The 25,118-nt window shown below is 45.3% G+C and overlaps 1 protein-coding gene across 4 annotated transcripts in view; it reads left to right on the forward strand.

Annotated features, from left to right (window-relative positions):
• The window catches only part of KIAA0513 (KIAA0513 ortholog), a 105,702-nt gene extending 84,129 nt beyond the window's left edge, over window positions 1–21,573 (forward strand). For 3 of the 4 annotated variants that reach the window (XM_068260143.1, XM_068260144.1, XM_068260145.1), the window contains exons 10-13: window positions 9,975–10,004; window positions 13,498–13,578; window positions 16,343–16,437; window positions 20,070–21,573. In XM_068260143.1, coding sequence (XP_068116244.1) covers window positions 9,975–10,004; window positions 13,498–13,578; window positions 16,343–16,437; window positions 20,070–20,119 — 256 coding nt within the window. In that variant the 3' untranslated portion in view covers window positions 20,120–21,573. The remainder of the gene's footprint in view (window positions 1–9,974; window positions 10,005–13,497; window positions 13,579–16,342; window positions 16,438–20,069) is intronic. The other variant, XM_068260146.1, reaches the window with a different exon arrangement.
• Window positions 21,574–25,118: the final 3,545 nt, after the last annotated feature.

The raw sequence follows: 25,118 nt of genomic DNA on the forward strand, positions 1-25,118 counted from the left end.
TAATTTTTATAATCTGCAAATCTCCACTGACCCAGGAAGTGGGAGCTAGCAAATGAAAGCTACTAGCTGATAAGTTACCTGGCTGCTGATGAATTTACACAGCTGTTGGCTAATTGATCAGAAGCTGTTACTTGAATGGTTTCTGCTTCCTGTGTGCGGAACTAAAATCAGAACTTCCACTGTGCTCTAAAAAATTAGCCACAGCATGATGACCTTTATGAGATAAAGAATTCTTCAGTGCTGTAAATGGCAATCCTAAAAAAATTGAAGTTTTACTTGCTTTCACTTTGCAGGAAGCACTGAAAGGTTTAAGCCTTGGGGCCCGTTCAGATCAGAAATGTGGATGGCCATGCGTGCGGAACGCGTGCGGACCGCAACGCGTACGAACGCATGGCCATCCGCGTTTGTGTGCGTTGCGTGGCTGATCCCATCACTGAAAAGTGAATGGGACAGCCACGCGTTTTTGCAAAATCTGCGTGCAGCATGCGTTCCCGGACCGCACAGGTCCGGAACGCATGCAGTGTGAACATCAGACATTGCACTCTATGCAATGTCTGATGTCGTGCGTTTTGGCCACCTGCACGCGTTTCCAAAACGCGGCTGGAAACGCGTGCAGTGTGAACGGGCCCTTAGTGTTTACTGTATAGGTGCCCATTAATGGTACAATTCCACAGCCGATCGATTGTGTCTGATGATCACGGTAATCAATTGGAAGAGACTGCTTGTGCCCATTAATGGCCGAATTCCCGCTGACAATAAAATAGATCTGTTTTTCAGATTGATCTCATCGATTTGATCAGATTGGTTAGCAGAAATTCAATGGGCATAACCAATCATTTCCGACTACCTCAGTGAATGGAAACGATTAATTTGGTTATGGAACTTGTACTATTAATGTGGACTGAGCAGCATTTTTATTTTTACTTTTTAGCGAACCTCCCCATAAGGAGTATTCATAAAGGGGGGGCGGAGTACCCTCACTTCCCTACATGCGCTGCTCCTCTGGTTCCCTTCCCTTTCGGAATTCTCCATCCTCTCAAGCCGTCCGCAGCTTCTGCCAGCATGTGTAATTTACATGGGGGGGGCACACGCCGCAATGTATGCAGAGGTGCATGTTGGGAGATGTAGGCCCAAAGTGGAATTCCAGTGGCCCGTATTCAAGATGCTTAAAATTTACATACACAATTTATGCAATCCTTTAACTTGGAAATATTTTGATCTCATTGACCATCCGCAGCTGTCTGGCCCAAGACAGTCAGGAGTGCTCGCTCAAACCTGCACAGACTATAGAGCTACCTTATAAAGCACACCTAAAGTGAGAGGGACATGAAGACTGACGTATTTTTATTTTTTAACCAATGCAGATTGCCTGGCTGCCCAGCTGATCCTCTGCCTCTAATACTTTTAGCCATAGACCCTGAACAAGCATGAGAATCCGATGTTTGTGACTGAAGTCTGACTTGATTAGCTGCATGATTGTTTCAGGTGTGTGATTCAGCCACTGCTGCTTCCAAAGGGATCAGCAGGACAGCCAGGCAACTGGAATTGTTTAACAGGAAATAAATAGGGCAGCTTCCATATCCCTTTCACTTCAGGTGTCCTGTAACACATATGACAGTGAAGGTTAATTTACAACCCTGGAAGCAGTGGGAACAGTTTCACAACACATTATACATGGATAATAGTAAAAAATAGAAAAATGGCTCTTGGGTGCACCCAAGAGCCAATTTTGTTCTATTTTTTATTATCATTCAGTTTGTTGGTATGATGCATGGTATTAAATCCTTATATGCTATTGCTGTATGGTGCATTGCACTTTTATTCCCCATTAGCCCATTGCCTTCTATACACTTATGTCTTCTTTAACATTATACATGGAGAGGTCTGCATACACAGCAGCTAGTTAACTATCAGTATAATCACAGTACAGCTTATTCTGTATGCACGAGAGTCGGCATGCCTGCATCGTAAACAAAAAACAAATACAGACATAAAATATTGCAAGTTGTTTCATTATTGTTCAGGACACAGTTTCCAGCATAATTAACTATAAGTGCATCATCACATTTTCATATACTCCCACAGACACTGCTGCAGAACCCAAGAGAAGGGGAGAAATCTTCCAGGCGGGGACACCTCCCCAAAATGGTCAAACACTGGTTCTGCCTTCTTATCGTCATAGTAGAAACCGAAAGCATGGTACACACATCCAAATTTGATTGGCCAATCCCTGGCCAATTTTACCACCTTCATGTAGCGGGGGGGGGGGGGGGGGGGCAGCAGATTTTGAATATTATTATGAACACAGTGTGTAGGTAACCACTAAAGGTGGACACTAATGGTCCAATTTCTAGTGAAGAATAGTTAGAGTGATCAGATAATTATGATCGAATTGGCAGGAAATAAACTTTGTTGATTTTCCCGACTGTGAACAATTCTTAGTGATCATTCCACTGCAATTTTGTAGATCGGAAAACCTGTTTTGTGATAGAGATGGAAAGGAAGTACAGATTGGTCTTTGAAGATGAAATAATCAATTTATTACAGCATGTTATTAGGATCACATTTATCTGCTCACTCAAATGATTCTTCACAAAAAATTGGACTGTTAGTAGCCACCTTTATACTACATGGAAAGGGTTAAGGTGGCCATACATCTGGTGACATGGCCAATCGACCATCCAATTCGATTAATATAATCGAATTAGATTAAAATCTGTGCTGCCAAGTGCATGCCCGACTGAGAATGTGACCAATTTTGGGACAAAAATTGGTTGCATTCTCGATCGCGCATGCTGCAAGATCATGCTCGATCGGGTGCGCGGCAGTAACGGCGTGCAATTTCCTAACGAACGTGACGAATTCCCCGACGCTATCCCCCTAGTGTTGATGTGTCCCCGGTGCCCTGTGTAAAGTGTATACATTACCTGCCCGCGACCTGCACTTGGCCCTCTGCATACATCAGTGGTCCTCAAACTAAGGCCCGCGGGCCGAATGTGGCCCCCTAAAGCTTTTTTTGTGGCCTCCCACACACAAAATGTATTATAGATGCGGTCAGCTACATCTTTAAATATTGGTGGTCTGCATATAGAATGAAGCCAGAAAGCAGTAATTCGCTGGTTTCCAATCAAATTCCACATCAGGTGACACTGCTGTCCAATTGGACTGCAGGTTGTCACCTGGGTATGTTTTACTGTCTGGCTGGTGCACAAAGACTTCTACATCATTTTATGTATACTCCGGCCCCCCAGCAGTCTGAAGTATGTTGACCCGGCCCTCGACCTAAAACGTTTGGGGACCCCTGCCATACATGAACGTCCCACGTGGTTTCCTAGTAAGGGTGTGCTTGTGACGTCACACATGCACCCTTACTAGGAAACCACGTGGGGCATGCGTGTATGCAGCGGAGGAATCCCGGAACCAGCGGGGGACAAGCGGAGGCCACAGACAGGTAATGTATACACTTTATATGGGGCATCGGGGGTGCATTTACATTGGGGGGCACAGCATCGGGGCAGCAAGGCGGATGTATGCGACGCACAAGGCCAATTCCCAAGAGATTTCATGCTGAAATTGATCGGGAATCGGCCTGTGGTGTATGGGCAGCTGACAGATCTCTCTCATCAGATTTGATATGAGAGAGATATGTCTCTTATTCAAATCTGCCCATACATTACTAGATGTATGGCTACCTTAAAATTGGGCATGTGTACCAGGCTGTAACACCGTTTTCCTGCCTGTAGCTGGTCTTGCAAATCCTATTTCCTGAGGGGAAGGAGATATTTGTAGGCCTAAGCAGCCCCTGATGTCTGGAGTCTCTTCTGTTGCATACAGCAGAAAAGTTTTTGGAACACTGACGTGACTTTCCGCCAGCAGCACCCTGGCGTGTCACATATTACCGTGTCACCATGAAATACAGCCGTCTCCCGCAAAGGTCAGCAGCGAGTCTCATCTGCCGAGATATGCTGGCGATGACGAGGACACCCCCGGGTGCCTTTATCACCTTCTGCTTCACCTCATTATCCAGCCCACCTTTTCCTGCGTCACAAAAACCATAATAAGAGTTTAATCACCGCCATAAAATCCTCTTTATAAACATGTTGACATTCTTCTGCTAATTGGCCTTTCCGCTGTTCCGCTGAGACGTCGTCTGTTTCAGTCCCTTTTGGCATATGCTTTACTACCCGCTCTGTCATCAGTGGCGGTTTAATATGCGCCAAAGTGTTGCCGAGGGCTCTCTCTTGCGTCTTTCAGAGTCAGTGAGTCGGCTGAACAGCTGGATCGCTACATAAACCTCCACCTGCCCGATGCGGAGGCGGACTTCCTGTGGAATCTTACAGACCTTTATCAGGATGATGCCTGTCACATGACAATGTAGCAGAGGTATCGAGCACTTTCTGCCTCTCGCCCAGGCACTTTTAGTAAATGGGCACTAGCCCCCACTATTTGTCGCCAGCAGTTTCCATCGGCCGCTATTTATAGGCGCCATCAGTGCCCAAGTTTCCTTCTGTCACTGATATTTGTATGGGCCTAGCAGTGGGAGCAGGTAAATTTAGGTGACAGGAAAGGGGTTGGTGGCGGGTTAAGGTTTGGCCTCAGGAAGAGAGTAAATGGAAAGTCTACTATTTTTCATATACTCTCTGAAACCAGCATGTGGCTAATCCAGTCAGACTTCAGTCTCTGATCTGCATGCTTGTTCAGGGTCTGTGGCTAAAAGCATTAGAGGCAGGAGATCAGCAGGACTGCCAGGCAACGTACATTGTTTAACCACTTTAGGACTGCAGGGCTAAACCCCCCTAGTGACCAGGCAATTTTTAGCTAAACTGGCCACTGCAGCTTTAAGGCCAAGCTGCAGGGCCGCACAACACTGCACACAAGTGTTCCCCCCCCCCCCCCTTTTACTCCCCACCAACAGAGCTCTCTGATCGCTCCCCCCATGTTTATTTTTTTAAAATAAATATTATTGTTTTGTTTAAATATTATTTTTTTGGTTTTTTTCTTCAAAACCCCTGTTTCTTTAAGTTTATTCCCTCCCTCCCTCCCTCCCCACAGCCAGCCAATTATGGCGATCGGCTGTCATAGGCTTCTGCCTATGAGAGCCGATCGCTCTCTTGTCCCCCATGGGGACAGCCGTGTCACACGGCTGTCCCCAGTGCAGCGCTGCACCTAGTAAATAGACGGCGTGATCGCTGTCTATTGCCGCTCGGAGACTGAAGGCGGGGCGGAGCTCCGCCCTCCGAGCATGAGATGCGCGCGCACCATGCGCGCGATCTCATGCAAAACAGAGCCCCAGGACTTTACGCCAATTGGCGTTAGGCGGTCCTGGGGCTGCCGCCGCGGCCACGCCTACTGGCGTGACGCGGGCGACAGAAGGTTAAAAAGAAATACATTTGGCAGCCTCCATATCCCTCTCACTTGAGGTTCCCTTTAACTTTCCTAAAACTGCCCCTAGATACTTATTCATGGAGGAGTGGAGAACACATGATTGATTTATCAGGTGATCAGTTTTTACATTTCTGATTGGCTGGCCACAATCCGCCAAGATCTACAAAATAATCACATGACAAATCAGTGGTGTGTTTCCTCAATAAATCTTGCAGTAGAGAGTCGGTCACTTCTGTTCACGATTAAAAAAATTATGCGTTCAGTCAGACAATTGTTACATCATTAATGTGCCTATAAAAGGAAATATTGTAATAAGATGTCTTTCTTTTGCAACAATTCCAGTTGCCTGGCAGTCCTGCTGATATCTTTGACTGCAGTAGTGGCTGAATCACACACGGGAAACAAGCATGCAGCTAATCCAGTCACACTTCAGTCAAAGCACCTGATCTACATCATGCCTGTTCAGGGTCTTTGACTAAAAGTATTAGAGGCAGAGGATCAGCAGGACTGCCAGGCAATCTGCATTGTTTAAAAGGAAATAAATATGTCCATATCTCTCACCTCAGATTCCATTTAAAGCGGAACTGAAATTAAAAAAAAAATGTTTCACTTACCTGGGGCTTCTGCCAGCCCCTTGCAGCCTTCCTGTCCCGTGCAGGTCCTCCACGATTCTCCGTTCTCCCGCCGCCAGCTACTTTTGGTTCGGTCGACTCGGCAACCACGCCCCGTGCCACATGTATTTTTCTCCGCTATAGCGTCTTGCACTATTAGAGCAGGACACTATTGTGGGCGGGAATGCGATGAAAGATACGTGTGGCTTGCCGTCGACTTACAACAGTACCAAAACTAGCTGGCAGCGAGAAGATGGAACGGGACAGCTGCAAGGGGCTGGCAGAAATCCCAGGTAAGTGAAACTCTTTGGTTTATTTTATTATTTCCATTCCCCTTTAAGTGTAATTTTAAGGCCCTAAATGATATTATTTTACTTCCCCTTTAAGATAGAGCCATTTACAACCCTAGTTTTACATTATAGTCTGGACAATCATTTTACAGATGTGGTAAATGGTCACTACTTTCCTGAAATCAGTCATTTACTGTACCACCATTGAGCTCCAATCAATATTTGATGTCAGCAGAGATTAAATGTAATATCCCACAAGCTGCAGTACAAAGCTATGGAGCCTCACTCCTGTGCTTCACCCACACTCCTGTGTTTCACCCACACTCCTGTGTTTCACCCACACTCCTGTGCTCCACCCACACTCCTGTGCTCCACCCACACTCCTGTGCTCCACCCACACTCCTGTGCTCACCCACACTCCTGTGCTCACCCACACTCCTGTGCTCCACCCACACTCCTGTGCTCCACCCACACTCCTGTGCTCCACCCACACTCCTGTGCTCCACCCACACTCCTGTGACTCCTGTGCTCCTCCTCCACTCCTTCCTGTGCTCCACCCACACTCCTGTGCTCCACCCACACTCCTGTGCTCCTCCCACACTACCGCGTTCCATCCACATTCACTCGCCTGAACACTGGGTTTTCTAGATCACTGTTAAATAGATAGAATGATCAAACAGATCAAAGGGGCCCTCCTTTTTTATCAGATTTTTCTTATGCTGAGAATGCACCATGCATTTTTTCAGCAGATAGATGGTTCGATAATATCTGACATGTCCTATCTTAATTTCGATCGTTTTTACTGCTCAATTTCTCATAGACGTGAATGGAAATTGATAGGAAAAAATAAGAGAATCGAGTGGGAAATCAAGCGGAAAAAGTAATCGAAAATCGACTGAAAAAAACGCATTGTGTATTCCTAGCATTGGATTCCATGTGTGTAATCTATTTAAATGTCCTTGTAACGCAGGCGTGCCCAACCTACGGCCCGTGGGCCATTTGTGGCCCGCTAAGCCAGTTTCTGTGGCCCGCGCGGTGTCTGCCCGTGGTGTCCTGCAGGGGGAGAGGATCGGGTGGTATTGCGTACTATCAGGTGATATTGCGTCTCGCGCATACACCAGCGTGTGATCGGATTCAGCCCCGGGTAGCGCTGGGATAGTTAGAAAGCCTCGCTCATTGGTTACTGCAGGAACATTCCTCCAATAGGAATTAGGCTGATTCCTATTGGAGGAAGGTTCCTGCAGTAACCACTGAGCTAGGCTTTCTAATTATCCCAGCGCTACCCGGGGCTGAATACGATCACACGCTGGTATATGCGCGAGACGCAATACCACTCGATCCTCTCCCCTTCCGCAGGACACCCACAAACTTCTCATTAAGAAAATGTGCATCAAATGGTGAGTACAACAATTCTTAGATTGTCGTTTTCTTTCCATTTCCAACACCATGTTAACTGTTACTAGAAAAACGTTAAAAGTTTTACATCGAAATTTTGTATGCATGTGTTCCGGCCCTCGAGATTTTTCTTGATGTGAAGTTCGGCCCTCGGGCCAAAAAAAGGTTGAGCACCACTGTTGTAACGTATTCTTTCACATCCCCCCCCCCCCCCCCCCCCTTACACTATGCTTATTCTGACAGTAAGAAGCTGCATTGTCTACCAAATCTGGTTCATGCCTGAATAGGGTATTTTGAAAGTGTGCCCACTGCTCTCCTCATTGTAAGGTGACTCTCCAATAAGTATCGGGCATTTCCAGAAGTGCTGATAGCATCTACAAACATAGAGTATTGGATTACAAGATACCAGTTTTATATTGCGAAGTGATAATCCTCTGTACTAACACAAATGGAAAATCTGTAATGCAAGTATCACGCATTGTTGAATACAACCTAATTTTAACAACTTCCTGTAAAAAGGGATGTTTAAAAATGTGTTGTTTTTTTTTTTTTTGCAAAACTGACATTTTAAAACAATTTGTTTTTTGCTTGGATGTATCCTTTGAAGGGAAAACAGAGCTGATTAAAGTTTTATACATACCTGCGGTGTCCTCCAGCCCCATAAGCACGGACCGTTCCCACGCCGCTGTCCTCAGCCTTCTGCAGCTCCGGTACCGGGTCCCATAACTTAAGCCAGTCGCGGCCAGTCTGACATAAGAGAAGTGGGCTCTCTACGTATCTCTCCAGCAGCTGCCGAAGAGATAAGTAGAGGGCGCACTTCTCTAGCACAGACTGGCTGAAGTTACGGGACCCGCTACCGGAGCAGTAGAAGACGGAGGATGGCGGTGTGGGAGTGATCCGAGCTTATGGGACTGGAGGAAATCCCAGGTATGTATAAATCTTTTATCAGCTCTGGTACACTTTAAAGAGAACCCGAGGTGGGGTTCTAAGAATGATATCCGCACACAGAGGCTGGGTCTGCCTATACAGCCCAGCCTCTGTTGCTATGTAGTGACCCCCCAGGCCCCCCCTGCGCTCTGCTGTCCCCCATAAATCACAGTCGCGCTGTTGACACGCAGCGGGCTGTCTTTACCTATGTAGTCTCACTCTCGCCGTTCCCCCCTCCCCCCCTCCTGCATAGTTCCGGTCCCCGCCCGCGTCCCTTCCCTCCCTGCTGATTGGAGGGAAGGGACGTGGGCGGGGACCGGAGCTATGCAGGAGGTGGGGGGAACGGCGAGAGTGACATTACATAGGTAAACACAGCCCGTTGCGACACGCTACGTGTCGACAGCGCGGCTGTGATTGATGGGGGCATAGCAGAGCGCAGAGGGGGCCTGGGGGGACACTACATAGCAACAGATGCTGGGCTGTATAGGCAGACCCAGCCTCTGTGTGCGGATATCATTCTTAGAACCCCACCTTGGGTTCTCTTTAAAGGACAACTATCGCAGATAAAAATATTAAATAATATTAAATGCACTTCAATTCACTATTTCGCTGTCACTTGCAGTAGGTAGTGAAAATATGACAGAGTTGCCAGGTTTTGGACTAGTCATTTTCCTCATGGGGGATTTTCAGTTATTTCTTTACTTACAAAAGCACGCACTGAACAGCGGTTGCTCAGTCCAACTGCCAAAATAGCATGAAGACAAGTAGGGAAGCTGACTGACATATTTGTATAGATCCATTCCAGGGAGTGCTTTCATAAAGGAGATACTGAGAATCCCCCACAAGGAGATGGGGTAGTCCAAATTCTCAGATGTGCCAGCATTTTACTACCTACTGTAAGTGACAGAGACATAGGAAAAATTAAATTTATAGTGCATTTTACTTTGGGAGAAATGTACTTTTTATGTGTATATATTTTATTTAAATTTTATATTTTTGTGTGATTGTGGTCTTTTAAGTTTGACTGCATTTGCCGCATGCTTGTTTCAGGTAGCTGATTTAGACACTAGTGATGCATGAAAGATCAGCAGATTGCCAGGTAACTGGCATAGTTTAAAAATAATTGATTATGGCTGCCTCCATATTCCTCTCACTTCAAGTGTCCTTTAAGCATTCTTCAGTAAAAGTAGACCTAACACTTTAAAAGAGTTACACTGCCTAGGAGTGTTGTAGTTGTCCTGAGCATTGGGTTCTCTTGGAGGGGATGATGTCATAGCTTGCTTCCTGTCTTGCCGGTGATGTCATTCTTTTTGGCATGACCTCTAACCTTTCACCTTTGCTGCCTCTGTTTCTGCTGCTGCTGCAGAGGGAATGCTGGAGAGGAAGAGGAGGAGAGGTTGGTGCTTCTATTCTATTCTTACTGGCTGAAGTCATATCTTTCTGCTTCACCTTGTCTTGTTAGTTTAGTTTATCTGTGGCGTCAGGAACGCTGGCCGCTTTCAAGGCCAAAACATCATCATCATCATCATCAATAATAATCTTTCTCTGCTAGAAAACTGCTTTCTCTTTGAGGCGCACCTTACCTGTATTCAGTGAGAAAGCAGATTTTTGGTTGCCATCTTATGTCTGACTTGTCCCTCAGCTTTGTAGTTAAATGTATTATTTTTTATTTATATAGTGCCCAAATCCTCTGTAGCGCTGTACATAGCACAAAACAAATGCCAGGGAGGAGAGAGACACGAGGCGTTCAGAACTCTGTACAATCAGGACATCCAGCAATACAAATACATAGCTGATGTGTCTTGTGGGACATCACCAATACGTGTGCATGTTTATACGATAACTTACAGCAGAATAAGGAACACTAGGAGGAGGGTCCTGCCCTTGCAAGCTTACAGTCTAGAGGGTAGTGGGGTGGAGACATTAGGGAAGGAGACACAGGAATTAGCTGAAATTTACTTTTCGGGAGAGCAAACCTTTTCAAATAAGACGGTAGATTGAATACAGAGATGCACAACTTGCCATTGGTAAAACTTTTACTCAGAGATGAACGGTCAGGAAAGCCCTTTTTGGTACTTTGGTAACCGGGTAAGATCACAGTACACAGAAACTGAGAGAATGTGCAGGATTTAATCAACCTATTGTGCATAGTACTGACATCAAAATAGAGGAATCCACGTTGGTTAGAAAAAGACAGGTGACTGTATCAACCACAGGAAACTGTAACCAGCGGTAACAAAGTTATAATCATGCCTGTTATTTCAGCATCCGTATAGTTCCACACTTAGAGTTTGCATATTTTTTACAATATATTTGTTTAGAAATTATTTAGTCAGTGTTTGCCTATTGTCAAAGCTTCCCTCTTCCTGATATACATTCTGAAATTCGTCACGGAGCAGCTCTGTGGAATGTCTGTTTACTGAGAATTCCAAAGCCAGTAAAAAATATACCTAGTCTCAGGATTCCACATAGCTAAACAGCCCCAGGCTAAGCATCACTGCTAGGGGCGGGGCTACATATGTTTTTGTTGATGCTGAAACCAGGAAATGTACTTTAAAAGTAATTAACATGAATAGTTTGTGCATTCTACTATATGTCACTACAGGGCCTCTTTAAAACTCACCTTGCGCAGCGACAGCTCCAGGTTTGCATCCTTTTTCCCTGCGTCCGAGTGGGTTTCAGCCAGGAAGGAATAAACAGTAAGCTCTGTAGGTGGCGCTGCTTGTCTTGGCATCATCACTCTGTTATGGTGCAAGGGGGGTGGGGCACAGACCACTGCTGGAGAAGATTGCAGCATGGAGCTCTGGCAGTCTGCGCTGCAGGGAATGGCTGGTAAGGGGGCTCCTGAGAAAGTATTATAATAACGAATTGGAATGAGCTTATAAACCGATAAATACCAGCTCAGCCGCTGACAACCTGCAACACACTAGGTGAATAATTATGTCTGGGGTTGGGATTACCCTTTACAATTACATTTTATGATCTCCCACACCCATAAATCATACTCTAGCTGTGTGGGGTGGGGGGGGGGGGGGGTGCATAGATAATCGTATTGTGTGTTGCGGAAGGGTTCTTCTCACTCTAGAGAGAAGAGGCAACGTGGCATCAGGGGTAAGAGGCAAGGCGGGCGCCAGCTCCGCCCCCGTGCACGCGTACCAGAGCAATTCTCTAAGTGCTGGAGGGTATCAAAATGTCAAACTTTGATCCACATTGGGTGATGCTGAGCCAGGCTAGATCTAGCACAGCGCCACTAGTGATGAGCCCATGTAATATTCAAATTACGGACTAAGTCCAACACTTTGATCTAAAGTGGCTGATGCTGTGCCGTATTTTATTCAGGCTATGACCTATGCTGGAAAAGGCCATTGTCAGACATAGTACGACAGAGAATTGGAAAGGGTTAATAACGCGACCCACGTGTTGCCTTGCGTCTGCCTCGTGTGCGGATCTTTCTTCCTGAGAAGTTGGGTGGAGCACTGAGACAAGCAAAGTACAGTGGGGATGATGTGACCTTCAGCTGTTGCTGCAGCATCTCATCTGCTGAGAAAATGTCAAAATTACAAGAAAGTCCTGGAGATGGGAGAGATCGCTGTGCCTGGAGCTGTAATTATGGCACACAGTCGGATGCAGAGCCTGTCATTACCCTTTCTGGAAGGGGCGGTCCTCAGTGTGAGCCCGCCCTGTACACAGCTGGGGAGCAGACGTGATGTGTCACCCGTGTAAGGGCCTGTCATCAGCGGTGGGGGTCCAACAGAAGGAAGGGGGTGGGGCTGACCATTCTCAAAACTGTATTTATTCCATCAGAGAATGGTTATACCACGATCTGCAGCTCCAGGTGGATATATTATCCCCATAGTACAGGACATGTAGCACTGGCGGGATGTGGAGGGATCTACTGTTCCAAAGCTTAAAGAGGAACTGTAGTGAAAATAACGTACTGAATAATATCACTTATGCTTTACAATGTTCATTTATAAATTATTTAGTCAGTGTTTGGCCATTGTAAAATCTTTCCTCGCCTCCATTTACATTCTGAAATTTTGTACTGGCAGGTGATCTCTGTGGAATGTTTGCATCAGTGTTTCTGATGCTAAAACCTTCCTATATCTATATTTTGCTGTATATTGGCATGTAGCTCCGCCTTCCCAAGTGATGTCATGGCCTACGCTGTTTAGTGGAATTCTCAACCCAGGGCATTCTGGGTGATCAGGCATTATTATCACTGGCTTTGGAGTTTTCAGTAAACAATCGTTGCACAGAGCTTTACTGACAAGGAGTAAAGATGTCGTCATCTGTGATGAATTTCTATATAAATATATAATAGTTACATGATGGGACATCAGCCTGACTGTGGTAGGATTAGATTGTGAGCTCCTCTGAGGACATTCCGAGACTTGACTGTGTACTCTGTAAAGTAAGTGCTGCAGAAGATGACTATATAACTAAATTATAATAAATATAGTAGGACATTAGGCTATGACTACGGCAAGGATTAGATTGAGAGCTCCTCTGAGGACAGTCAGTGACATGACTATGTACTCTGTAAAGTGCTGCAGAAGATGACAGTAAATGAGGGTGTAAGAGAGTCCTCTAATAAGGGCTTCTGACATAAAACGTCTGTGTGGTTTGCTATGTTCAGAGTAATTTTGTTTTTGGAAAGTTTAAAAGATACTGAAGCTTTTTTTTCCCCTCTGTCTATCTCGATATGCTACCTGGAGTAGGGGTAGCTTTTACATGAGCTGTTTTTACTATGTTATAGTTGGGAATATGGATAAGGGGGCCAAGAAAACCACAAATCCCTCTGTTGCCTCACTAACTCTTGATTTTATTGTATAGAATATGATGTAAATAATGTTTTTAGTGACAGCCTGTCGTCTCTCGCCCACCAGAGATAAATGGTATCACATGACCCAGGAGGAGCGCGATGACAGCCTGCAGTTTAATGAGAACATTACATTTGGACAGCTCGGGTATGTCTCTCAGCAATATGCTTCATTGTATGGATGTTTACTATAATGGATAATCTGGGAGGGGGAACTACAGAGTGAACATCAGTAGTTCTGAAATTCATTACACCGCACTGCAGACTGACTAACGTACACATTTCGGATAAGTGCCCCCCAAAATGATTTTTTTGGGTACAGGTAAGCAAGTTATGTCCCGCGGAGGGGCAGAACCGCAAATGTACGGCTTACACCTCTCTGACACTGTGACTGTTATCCACCCCTGCTTACATCTGACAATGCAGCTGTCCCCTCCCCTGTCTACACCTCTCTGGCACTGAGGCTGTCCCCTCCCCTGCTGACGCCTCGCTGACACTGCAGCTGTCCCCTCCCCTTTTTACACCTCTGTGCCACTGCAGCTGTCCCCTCCCCTCTTTACAACTGACACTGCGGCTGTCCCCTCCCCTGCTTACACATCTCTGACACCGAGACAGTATCTAGTAAAACAATTTGGGAGCTGCTTCAGTAAACATCTACTTAAATTGTTAGTGGTGCACCACCACACTAACACTGGTCTGTATCTAGTATGAGGACATATACAGCTACATAAAAAGTCAAGAAGGAAACTGGTGTTCATTTGTAGAAAAAAAAAACTTTTTTTGTTCACTTTATTATGCAATTAAGGTACAAAACCTAATCCCCTTCAAAGATAATTCATAAAAGCATCCAAAGTGTAAACTTTGAAGAGCAAAAGGCCAGTAGTGTAATTATCTTGTGGCGACAACACCAGCTTGTTTTGGGTATGTTAACCCTTCTTCAGGCCTCATAAATACAGTGTATCTGGAAAAAAACAGAGCGGACATAAATCCAAATAACTGGCAATCAAAATCATCTGGAATAGACAAATCCAGAAAGAAGACAACCACTAATGAATGCTACTAGGTATATTTATCCATGTGGCTGGTGGTTCACTTTGGATGTTTTTACAAATTAACTTGTATCTTTGAAGAAGATTACGTTTTGCACCTCAATTGCATTGTTAAAAAAGAAAAACTTTTTGTGCAACTGAACATCATTTTCCTTCTTGACTGTGGCTGACACATTTTGGTGCTCCATATACTGCAGCCCACAGCTCCTTAGCTTTGCCATTGGATGCTTAAAGCGAACCAGAGACAAAGCACCCTCATGTATTTTACCATATATATCAGTGGGACCATTAGAGAAAACACATACCCTCCACTCTGTTCCATTCTTAACTGCTCAGCTTGCTTGTTATCATCCCTAATAAAATTCCCGACTGAGCACTCAGTCTGGCTTTGCTTAGGAATCATTATAGCGGAGTCATTATAGCAGAGACAGAAGGGGGCAGGCTTGAAAATACATCAGAGAAGACAGACTCAGCTGTAATGATTTCTGAGCAAAGCCAGACTGAATGCTCAGTCGGGGATTTTATCAGGGCTAATAACAAGCAAGCTGAACAGTTAAGAATGAAACAGAGAGCAGGGTAGGTGTTTTCTCTAATGTTACCACTGATATACCGCATATAAGCCGACCCGCATATAAGCCGACCCCCCAACTTTTCCCTGAAAAAACAGGGAAAAATGATTGACCCCCATATAAGCCGGGGGTAGGAAATGCTGGATTGGTGCAGCCCCCCAGTGTGTCCCAATATAGCTAGTATAGTGCCCAGTATAGGTAGGTAGTGCCCAGTATAGCTAGTATAGTACCCAGTATAGCTAGTAAAGTGCCCAGTATAGCCAGTATAGTGCCCAGTATGGGTAGGTAGTGCCTCAGTTTAGCTAGTATAGTGCCCAGTTTAGCTAGTATAGTGTCCCAGTATGGCTAGTATAGTGCCCAGTTTAGCCAGTATAGTGCCCAGTTTAGCCAGTATAGTGCCCAGTTTAGCCAGTATAGTGCCCAGTTTAGCCAGTATAGTGCCCAGTTTAGCTAGTATAGTGCCCCAGTATGGCTAGTATAGTGCCCAGTTTAGCCAGTATAGTGCCCAGTTTAGCTAGTATAGTACCCAAGTATGGCTAGTAAAGTGCCCAGTTTAGCCAGTATAGTGCCCAGTTTAGCTAGTATAGTGCCCCAGTATGGCTAGTAAAGTGCCCAGTTTAGCCAGTATAGTGCCCAGTTTAGCCAGTATAGTGCCCAGTTTAGCCAGTATAGTACCCAAGTATGGCTAGTAAAGTGCCCAGTTTAGCCAGTATAGTGCCCAGCATAGGTGGGTAGTGCTCCCCCCCGCGGCCGCCGCTGCTGCTATTACCTTGTTAGACAGCGGCCGCTTCCTAATCCGCGTTCCTCTTCTTTCTCAGAGTGTATCACAGCAGCGCGCCCGGCGCTGCTGCTGTGACGATGCAGGGGGCAGGAAAGAGCGCGGCTCCCTATAGCGGCGATCTGTATCGCCGTTACCAAGGGAACCGCTCTTTCCTGCCCCCTGCATCGTCACAGCAGCAGCGCCAGGCGCGCTGCTGTGATACACTCTGAGAAAGAGGAGGAACGCGGATTAGGAAGCGGCCGCTGTCTAACAAGGTAATAGCAGCAGCGGCCGCGGGGGGAGGGGGGGGAGCGGGGCGCGGACCACCCGACCACCCACCACTAGACCACCAGGGAAGACTCGCATACAAGCCGACCCCCCAACTTTTGACCCCCTTTTTGGGGGTCAAAAATTCGGCTTGTATGCGAGTATATACGGTATATGGTAAAATACATGAGGGTGCTTCCTCTCTGGTTCACTTTAAGTATATAACTTAACGTCCTCGTTCCCCGTTTCTCTTCCAATCTCCTGCAGAACGTTTACGCACAACATGTTGGCATTCGGGCTCAGCAAGAAGCTGTGCAGCGATTTTCTGAAGAAACAAGCTGTGATCGGGAATCTGGATGAGGGTAAGTGTGTGGAAGCTTCTGTATGTTGTTGTCCCTCAGATATGGCACGGAATATCCCAGCAGTTCCTTACTGAGGTTCTAGAATGTTATTGTGTTAAGCCAGTCTTGTGATTCGTACGCTCCTGCGGTTGTGACACTACTCTTCACTAGTGCACCATTCAGCTTACTGGCAGTGAAAGACCAGCACCACTAGACTGAGATTTTGCCTGGACTATAAAACCGTTCTCTGCCACCTAGTGCCCAAACGTGTACATTTAACCCTTTAGCAGCCAATTTATTTAGAGGCTTGCAAGTGCTCCAGGCCAATTCATTTCAGCACATTTCTAATTTCATATTTGTTAAATTTCCTTGCTACTAATTAGTACTGCTGTAATGTGTATTTATGGCCACTTGTCACTAGGGGGCAGTGTGAGACAATTACAGAGGCCTTCAGCTTTCAGCTTCTATATCCTCTATTAGCAAAGTCAAGTCCTCTGCTAGTCAAAGTATTCCAAGAATTTACAGCACGACTAATTCAAAAGCAGTGCACTATCTCAAACCAGATAATCCCTTTGAAGCTGCTAACGGGTTAAAAAGGTTGCCGTGGTAATTTGGATGTCGGGGAAAGCCCCTAGTGGAATATCTGTAAAATTACCAATATTCTACAATAGTCGGTGGCTAATTCCGATGGTAAAATATCGGTAAAAATCACAGATATTTTACTAACACGAGCCCTCCCTCTTCCAATGCCTAACCCTAACTGACCCTCCCTGCCATAATCTCCACTGATATTTATCGTCTCACTCAGTGATCTGCAAACTTGGCCCTCCAGCTGTTGAGTAACTACAAGTCCCACAATGCATTTGCCTTTATGAATCATGACTGTGGCTGTCGGACTCCTGCAATGCATTGTGAGACTTGTAGTTCCTTAACAGTTGGAGAGCCAAGTTTTTAGATCACTAACCCTAACCTATTCTCACACTAAACGTTCCTTTACCGATGTCTGACACTAACTTAACACACACAATTTCTGCCAATAACGGCGCTGCCTTTGTCACTAAATTTGCCTTCTCTTCCACTATTTATCGGGCTCCGCCTGCCCAATCCCAATATTGATTAGGTGCCACCAGCACCTAAATTGTCCTCTGGATGGTGCTATAGTTTCAAAAGTTTTTTTTTTGTTTTTTTTTAGTGTTAAAATGAACATGAAGTCAGAACTTCCTCTCTTGTTCTAAAAGATACACAACAGCATAATAACCTTAAAGAAAACCTGTAATGAGAAAAAGTTCCCCTGGGGGGTACTCACCTAGGGTGGGGAAGCATACAGATCCTATCGAGGCTTCCCCATCCTCCTGTGTCCCGTGGCGGTGGTGAAAAAGCTCCCGGAATGGCGGGGATGTAAATATTTACCTTCCCGGCTCCAGTTAAAGAGAGTCTGAAGCGAGAATAAATCTCGCTTCAGACCTCAGAGTTAGCAGGGGCATTTGTGCCCCTGCTAAACCGCCGCTATCCCGCGGCTTAACAGGGGTCCCTGATCGCCCAAATCCCCTCCGTACAGCGGGGGAGCGCTTGCTGGTTGGGGCAGGGCTAACCTCCGCAGCCCTGCCCCACGCGTGTCTGTCAGCGCGTATCTCCGCCTCTCCCCCGCCCCTCTCAGTCTTCCTTCACTGAGAGGGGCGGGGGAGAGGCTGCGATGCGCCGCTGACAGGCGCGACTGGAGGCAGGGCTGCAGCCGTTAGCCCTGCCTCCAGGAGCGACCAAATCTGCGACCAAGTGTCGCAGTGGGGGGTTTGGGGGTCAAGGGACCCCCGTTTAGCGGCGCTATTGCGGCGGTTTAGCTGGGGCACACGTGCCCCGGCTAACTATGAGCTCTGAAGCGAGATGTATTCTCGCTTCAGAGTCTCTTTAAGGCGCAGTATCGGCTCTCCGCTCGGAAATGGGCGGAAATATCCGATCGCTGTCGCGCCACTCTACTAGGTGCAAGTCGCCTGCGCCATAGAGCAAACCCGACAGAGATCGGCTTTTTCCGCCTATCTCTGCGCTGAGTGCCTCAACAGCGCCCCCCACTGGAGCCAGGGAAGGTAAATAAATCAGCGCTTATCAGGTTTGTCGAGGGAGGATTGCCAGAGAGTTTGGGGGAGCCAGCACTGGATTGCCTGCAGCTACATGGGTGGGGGAAGCCTCATTGGGACCCTGAGGCTTCCCCCTACCGAGGTGAGTACCCCCCAGGGGAACTTTTTTTTGTTACATGTTCTCTTTAAGGAAAAACATTTCTTTTGTTACACCCAGATAAAAAAAAAGGCAATAATCTGAAGTGTACCTACTTCCTGCTTTCAAATTAGCCTCTCTGCAGTGGCAGTCAACTGACACAGCTGAGGGATCAAATTGCAACTTGTGATCAGCCACAGATGAGGGGTAAATAGACAGGCTAAACTCTCATACAGGGTGCATGTCTCCATGTTTTCCTTCTGTCCTGTACAAGAATTCAGGTCCACTTTAAACAGTGTCCGTAACTGGCATCCCTAGCCCTGCCAATAACTATGTAGGGAAGCAGAGCCGGATCATCCACAAGGCAATTCTAGGCAGCTGCCTAGGGCCTGAAAGGAGTCTAGGGACCTAGTGAATGCTAGCCCCCATCCAATCTTGGTTAAAAAAAAAAATCACGTGATCATCAGCAGGGGGCAAAAACTGCTATCTTATCTAGGGCCCCTTTTCATCTAAATCAGTTTCTGGAGGGAAGGGGTGATTGGTGCATTGTGCCTTGATTTTTCTCCAAAGAGACTGTGGGAGGTGGGGCACCTGTGATGACACAGTGGCCCTCTTTTATAAAATATTAGGTCCCCATCTGGAAGCCCAAGTGTGAGGCCATTGATGGTGTTTGGAGGTGATCTGGTGAATATGTGGGGTAGGGAGGGAGTTTAAAAATAAATAAATCATGTGGGCTTCAAAGAAAACCTGTAGCTTTCAAAGGGGAGGAAGTCACATGCTTACCTCAGTGGATGGAAGCCCCTGGATCCTCCTGAGCAGGGATGATCACAGATATGCACATTGTTTCACGTTGATGCAAACTTATGCAAATTTTTATGCAAATATATGCAGCTTGAAAATGGACCAATCAATTTAAACCTGGGTTTAAATTCATTGGTCCGTTTTCAAACTGCATACATTTGCATAAAAATGTGTATAATTTCAGAAACATTTGCATCTCATTGATCATCCCTACTCCTGAGGCTTCCCATGTGCTAAAGGCCACAGATATAACGCTGGGTCCCTGTGGAAGTTTGCGGCGGCACTGCGCAGGACGCCTCACACCTACCCAGTAGCATGGAGCCGATAAGGCCTGGCTTTTAATGTGACTACGTAAGCACGAGGGCCATTGCACCAGTGTGGCTGTGCTCATTCATGGACAGGAACATGGCTGCGCACAGCTCTCAACCAGCCCTCTTGTTGGAGGGGTTCGGGGGGGGTGGGGGGGGGGGTGGTAAGTGACTAAATGGGGCATTTTTATCCCTGCAATTACACTTTAACCTTCCTTGCTTTGTCTAAAACAAAACTAAATATCTGGTTGGAATTTGGCTGTATCGCAGACTATACTTTGCTTGTAGGTCAGGCCCATCTGCTAGAAGCTTATTTTATTTCTTTCCATCTTTCAGAGAAGTTTAAGCAGCTCACGGACCACATTGAGCAGATGGCGGTGGAGTAGCGCGAGGGGAGGAGGAGCCTCCGGCCTGGCATACATCTCAGTATTGAAAAGACAGAATTGCAAGAGCGCTGGGAATCTGCATGCTAACCTTTTGCTGCCCTTCTCAAGAGACTGTCATCTTTATCCTCCATGGGTGAGGGGGAGTTCTAGAGAGAGGCTGTAGATTCAGCAGTTCTACAGCCCCCTAGTGGTAGAGGAAGTACAGGCTTCAGCATGCCCTGCCGGCCTGGGAATCGTATCTTCCCCACCACTGGGTGGCATCAGGTTGCTCAAGCATGCTGTAGAGTATATATATTTTCAAAAAAAAAAAAAAAAAAGTCTTTTGTCTACTTCTGAAAAAGTATTTATTAGAAGTGTTGTCTGTATATTTTGCAAGCTACAGTGTTCTCGGGGAAAGAGAGAGAAAATACATTTCTTTATTTTTTATAAGGTGGGACAGAGTAAAAGTTTAACCCTGTATCTCCCAGCGCAGCCTGTCTGGGGGAACGATCGTGATTTTATTACGTTTTTGTTGTTCTGGGGAAATTGCAAACAGTTGACTTTTCTTGTGAGTTGGTATTTTTAGGTACAGTTAATGTGAATATTCTATATAGAAATATACCTACAAGCGTGTGGGCGTGTCAAGATGTGTGTTGTATGTCATGGGAAGTCTTTTGCCTTTGCAGGAAAAATATTTTTTTCCTTATCCTGAGAACGAAAACACAGTGATCTAAAATATTTATTGTCTCTTTAGTAGTTATTAAAGGGCAACACGTTGCTAATCCTGACTGAAAAAGTTTGGAGACCCCTGCTATAGGTCATCCGTGTACCAGAAACAGGATAATAAAATCCAGTTCACATTGTGTCCAGAAATGCCACTTTTCTATATTTAAAGGGAACCCGAGGTGAGAGGGTTATGGAGGCTGTCATATTTATTCCCTTGTAAACCATGCCAGTTGCCTGGCAGCAGTGTTGATCTTCTGGCATACGTAGTGCCTGAGTCAAAACCCTGGAACAAGCATATGGCTAATCCTGTAAATACCTGAGTCAGCCGAGCCAGATTACCTGATGTGCTGCATGCTTGTTCAGGGTCTATGGCTAAAAGTATTAGAGACACAGCATAAGCAGGGCTGCCAGGCAACCAGTATTGTTAAAAGTTAAATAAATATGGCTGCCTCCATAGCGCTTTGACCTTGGGTTCCCTTTATTCAGTTACCTGTTTGTCAGCAGATCAAGTGATCCAGGTGTAGCAAATGCCATGCCAGCATATTTGCTGTTAAACTCCTTAACCCGTCTGTGACGATTTTGCTTCCTAGCTGCATACAATGTACATTAAAGAGGAACTGTAGTGAAAATGGCATCATGAATACATTGCTTATTTATTTTCCTATATTTATTTATACATTCTTTAGTCAGTGTTTTCCCATTCTAAAATCTTTTCTCTCCCTGATTTACATTCTGAAATGTATCACTGGTGGCGACATCTTTAGTTCTGCCAGGTGATCTTGGCGGAATCTTTGGCTACTGAGAGTTCTGAAGCCAGTAGAAAATATACCTGGATTCTGCATAGTTAAGAAGCCTAGGCTAAGCATCACTGGGGGGTGGGGCTACATACCAATATGCAGCAATATATAGATATAAGAAGTGTTTCTGATGATGAAACCAGGTGAATTACTGTAGAAGTCGGTATCTCGGATAATTTACTGCATTCTGCATTATGTCACTACAGGGACTCTTCAAATTTGCATGAAAACTGCAATTACTAGCATTTCATTGACCTTCTCTAGTGCTGATCAGTAACAGTGGCGACATCAAGGAAACCTTAATGAAGTTGTTGTTTTATTATTTAGACATTAGACAAGTCATAAATATGCGTAACATTGACAGCAGCAGACCTATGTTTCACATCTTGTTTCTGTAGTTGCTATAAGCCGGCAGCACATCGGGCAGCAGCTGCTTGGGGGAAGAAACACAAATCCATCACCCTCTATAGACTTGCTTTACATGTTGTGTTTCCTCAAAGCTAAATTTAAAGAGGCCCTGTAGTGACTTTCAGTAGAATGCAGTAAGTTATTCAGGATACCCAGTTGAACAGTAATATTCCTGGTTTCAGCATCAGAAACACTTCCCATATCTTTATATTGCTGTATATTGATATGTAGCCCCGCCCTCCCAGTGATGCTTAGCCTAGACTGTTTAGCTATATGGAATTCTGCACCTCTGGGAGACCAGGTATATTTTGTAATGGCTTTAGAATTCTCCGTAAACAAACATTCCGCATTGATCACCTGACAGCACTAAAGATGTCACCACCTGTGATGAATTTTAGAATGTAAATCGGGGCGAGGAAAGATTTTACAATGGCCAAACACTGACTAAATCATTTATAAATGAATATTGTAAAAAAAAAATGTTATTCATTGTTATTTTTATTTCCCCTTTAAGTCGTGAAAAATAAAATCAGTTTAGGCCTGTAAGTAGTATGTTCTGGGTTTGTGGGAGGATGCCACCTCCTCTATCTATCTGCTTCTACCTCCCTGACTGGCCAGCAGTGCAGGGGTTACCGCCACTCTTAGCCCGTTGCAGCGTCTGTGGTTTGGAGGTGGATTAGCTATGGCTCTGCAGATTAGCGGCGTAGCATTTTGCTGACGGGGATATCTGTGTGAGCGGCTTGTGTCATCAGGGGGTGCTGCCTGCTAATGGCTGCGTCGCAGATGAGGATGCTCAGAGAAAACAGAGTAGAGATGTTCAGCGCTTCTGCCATGCTGCCTAGAAGTACAGCAGATGTACCAACACCGGTCCTTCTCCTATCAGAGTAGAAACTACAAATATTTTATTAAATAACTTCTTTAAACTCTCACAGTCTTCATTTCATTATTACTGCAAACTCAACAAAACTGAAATTAGGAGTGTCCTGAGCTGTCTTCAGATCTCCTATCCTTCACCATTATTTGTGGAGCACATTTAAGGTGCCCACATACCTATCAATTTTCCCATTTGATCTGCAGGGAATTGATCCCCTGTAAATTCCCCAAAACTTTTGGTTACGGTAAGTTGGACATCGAAAAGTATCAATCGGACAGGATGGAGGATCTAGGTTAATGGGGAGCGGCAGTAGATCAAGGGCCCATAGTGTTGTACTGTATCTAAGAGTGCAACGCTGCAGTTTGATCGGTTTTCAATAGATCTCCTGCTGGAATTTATTAATGTTATTCATATGCAGCCTATTAACTCCAATATGCTAGAAAATCGCACCCAAATTGGTGTGCAGGGAATCGCAGCAGTGGAAACGGGCCCCGAGGAGGGTATAATAAATAATATGGGTAGTTTAAGGATTGTAACCAGTCTTTGAAGCTCAAACAGAAAAAAAAATATTCAAGTAGTTCCTCCAAATGGAATTCAGTAATATCAAGTGCTCATTCACACTATTTGAGCTGCAGTGAGTTACACTACTATTTATAAACTGATCATACTTAGCCTGAAATCTGACCTTTGGCCGATTTTCCCGTGTCGATTACGTGCCTTGAGGCCCATACACACTTGCAACTTGTTGCCTGAAACAGTTGTTCACAATGATTTGTGTTTTTTTTTTTTACAATGTGTATATTCCTGTTCTTGACGAAGCAGGTGGGCACGGCGCTGAAACCAGACGCCCCATAGCAGCAGTGGTATGCTGTGCAGGGCGCGTAAGGGCAATTCGGGGATCTAGCGATTGCCGGACCTCAGATTACACCTCCCTCCGCATTGCGACAACTCAGGGAGGGAATAGTATTTAACGTCGCCGGAGATTTTAGCGGCAGCAGGTAGAGCCGTCGTACTGCGCGCCCTGTGCCCATCTCACCCGACTGCTGCCAGATAACTGTCGGCTACTGAGCAATTTGGAAAATATGCTTAGTCTGTTTTGCCACACCACTATATTTCTGTCCCCTCTCCATAGACAGGATCACTGAGCAGCTACTCTGTGCAGGAAACAGCCTCCGACTGATCCCGAATGACCTTTTCGCACGCTGGGCCTCAGTTGTTAGTGTACAGTGTACTTCATATACCAGTCAATGTAAGAAAACCTTTTACTGTGGTGATCGCAGCGCTGTGTTCTCGTTCTCTACAGTGAGGAACAGAAGTATTTGAACACCCTGCGATTTTGCAAGTTCTCCCGCTTAGAAATCATGGAGGGGTCTGAAACACGCATTGTAGGTGCATTCCCACTGTGAGAGACCGCATTGAAAAAAACATTTAGTAAATCACATTGTGTCATTTTTAAAGGGTGTTCAAATACTTTTAGTTCCTCACTGTATGTTGTGTGTCCGTTTTCACAAGTATGTGATTTTTATTTTTTTATATATATATATAAAAGTTGTATAATGCTTGGGGCCAACTGGAACCTGTGAACTGTGAAGTATTATGGGTCAGTCACTTTGTGCGTTCTCTTCATGGTTTTGTGTTGTGCGTAACTTTAGCGATGACGGCTCATTAGGGTATATTGTTGATCTTTTTGCGCTGTGTGGATAAGTGGTGAGTGTTTGCACACGTGTTTACACCTACTCAAGTTAAAGTATTCCTTTTCAAATAAACTAAGCCCCCTATATTCCAAATTATATAATTGTCTGAATATAATATATACGCCGCACAGAGGTCACTTTACTATATTTATATGTCCGTTTAAAGAAACTGTTTGTAGGGTGAGATTCATGGTTCAGGGAAACCGAGGCCTGTGCGGACACCTAACCTCCTGGAATGTAGTCTCACTTCAGAGCTGCAGTTTAGGGCAGCTCTTTGCTTATGTATTAAAGGAGAACTCTGTGGAGTATCACTGAACTTGGACTGGATGTCTCAAAAGGTTTACTAGTTATCTGTACCTTTTTTTTTAAGAATGATGGCTTCTTTAAAAGCCTCAAAGTGAACCTGAAGCAAAAAAAAACAAAACTTATGATATAGTGAATTTTATGCGTAGTGTGTATAATGAATAGAACATTAGCAGCAAAGAAAATAATCTCTCTTTTTATTTTCAGTTCTATAGCTT

The sequence above is a fragment of the Hyperolius riggenbachi genome, chromosome 11 (genome assembly GCF_040937935.1).
Source record: "Hyperolius riggenbachi isolate aHypRig1 chromosome 11, aHypRig1.pri, whole genome shotgun sequence".
Lineage (NCBI taxonomy): Eukaryota > Metazoa > Chordata > Amphibia > Anura > Hyperoliidae > Hyperolius > Hyperolius riggenbachi.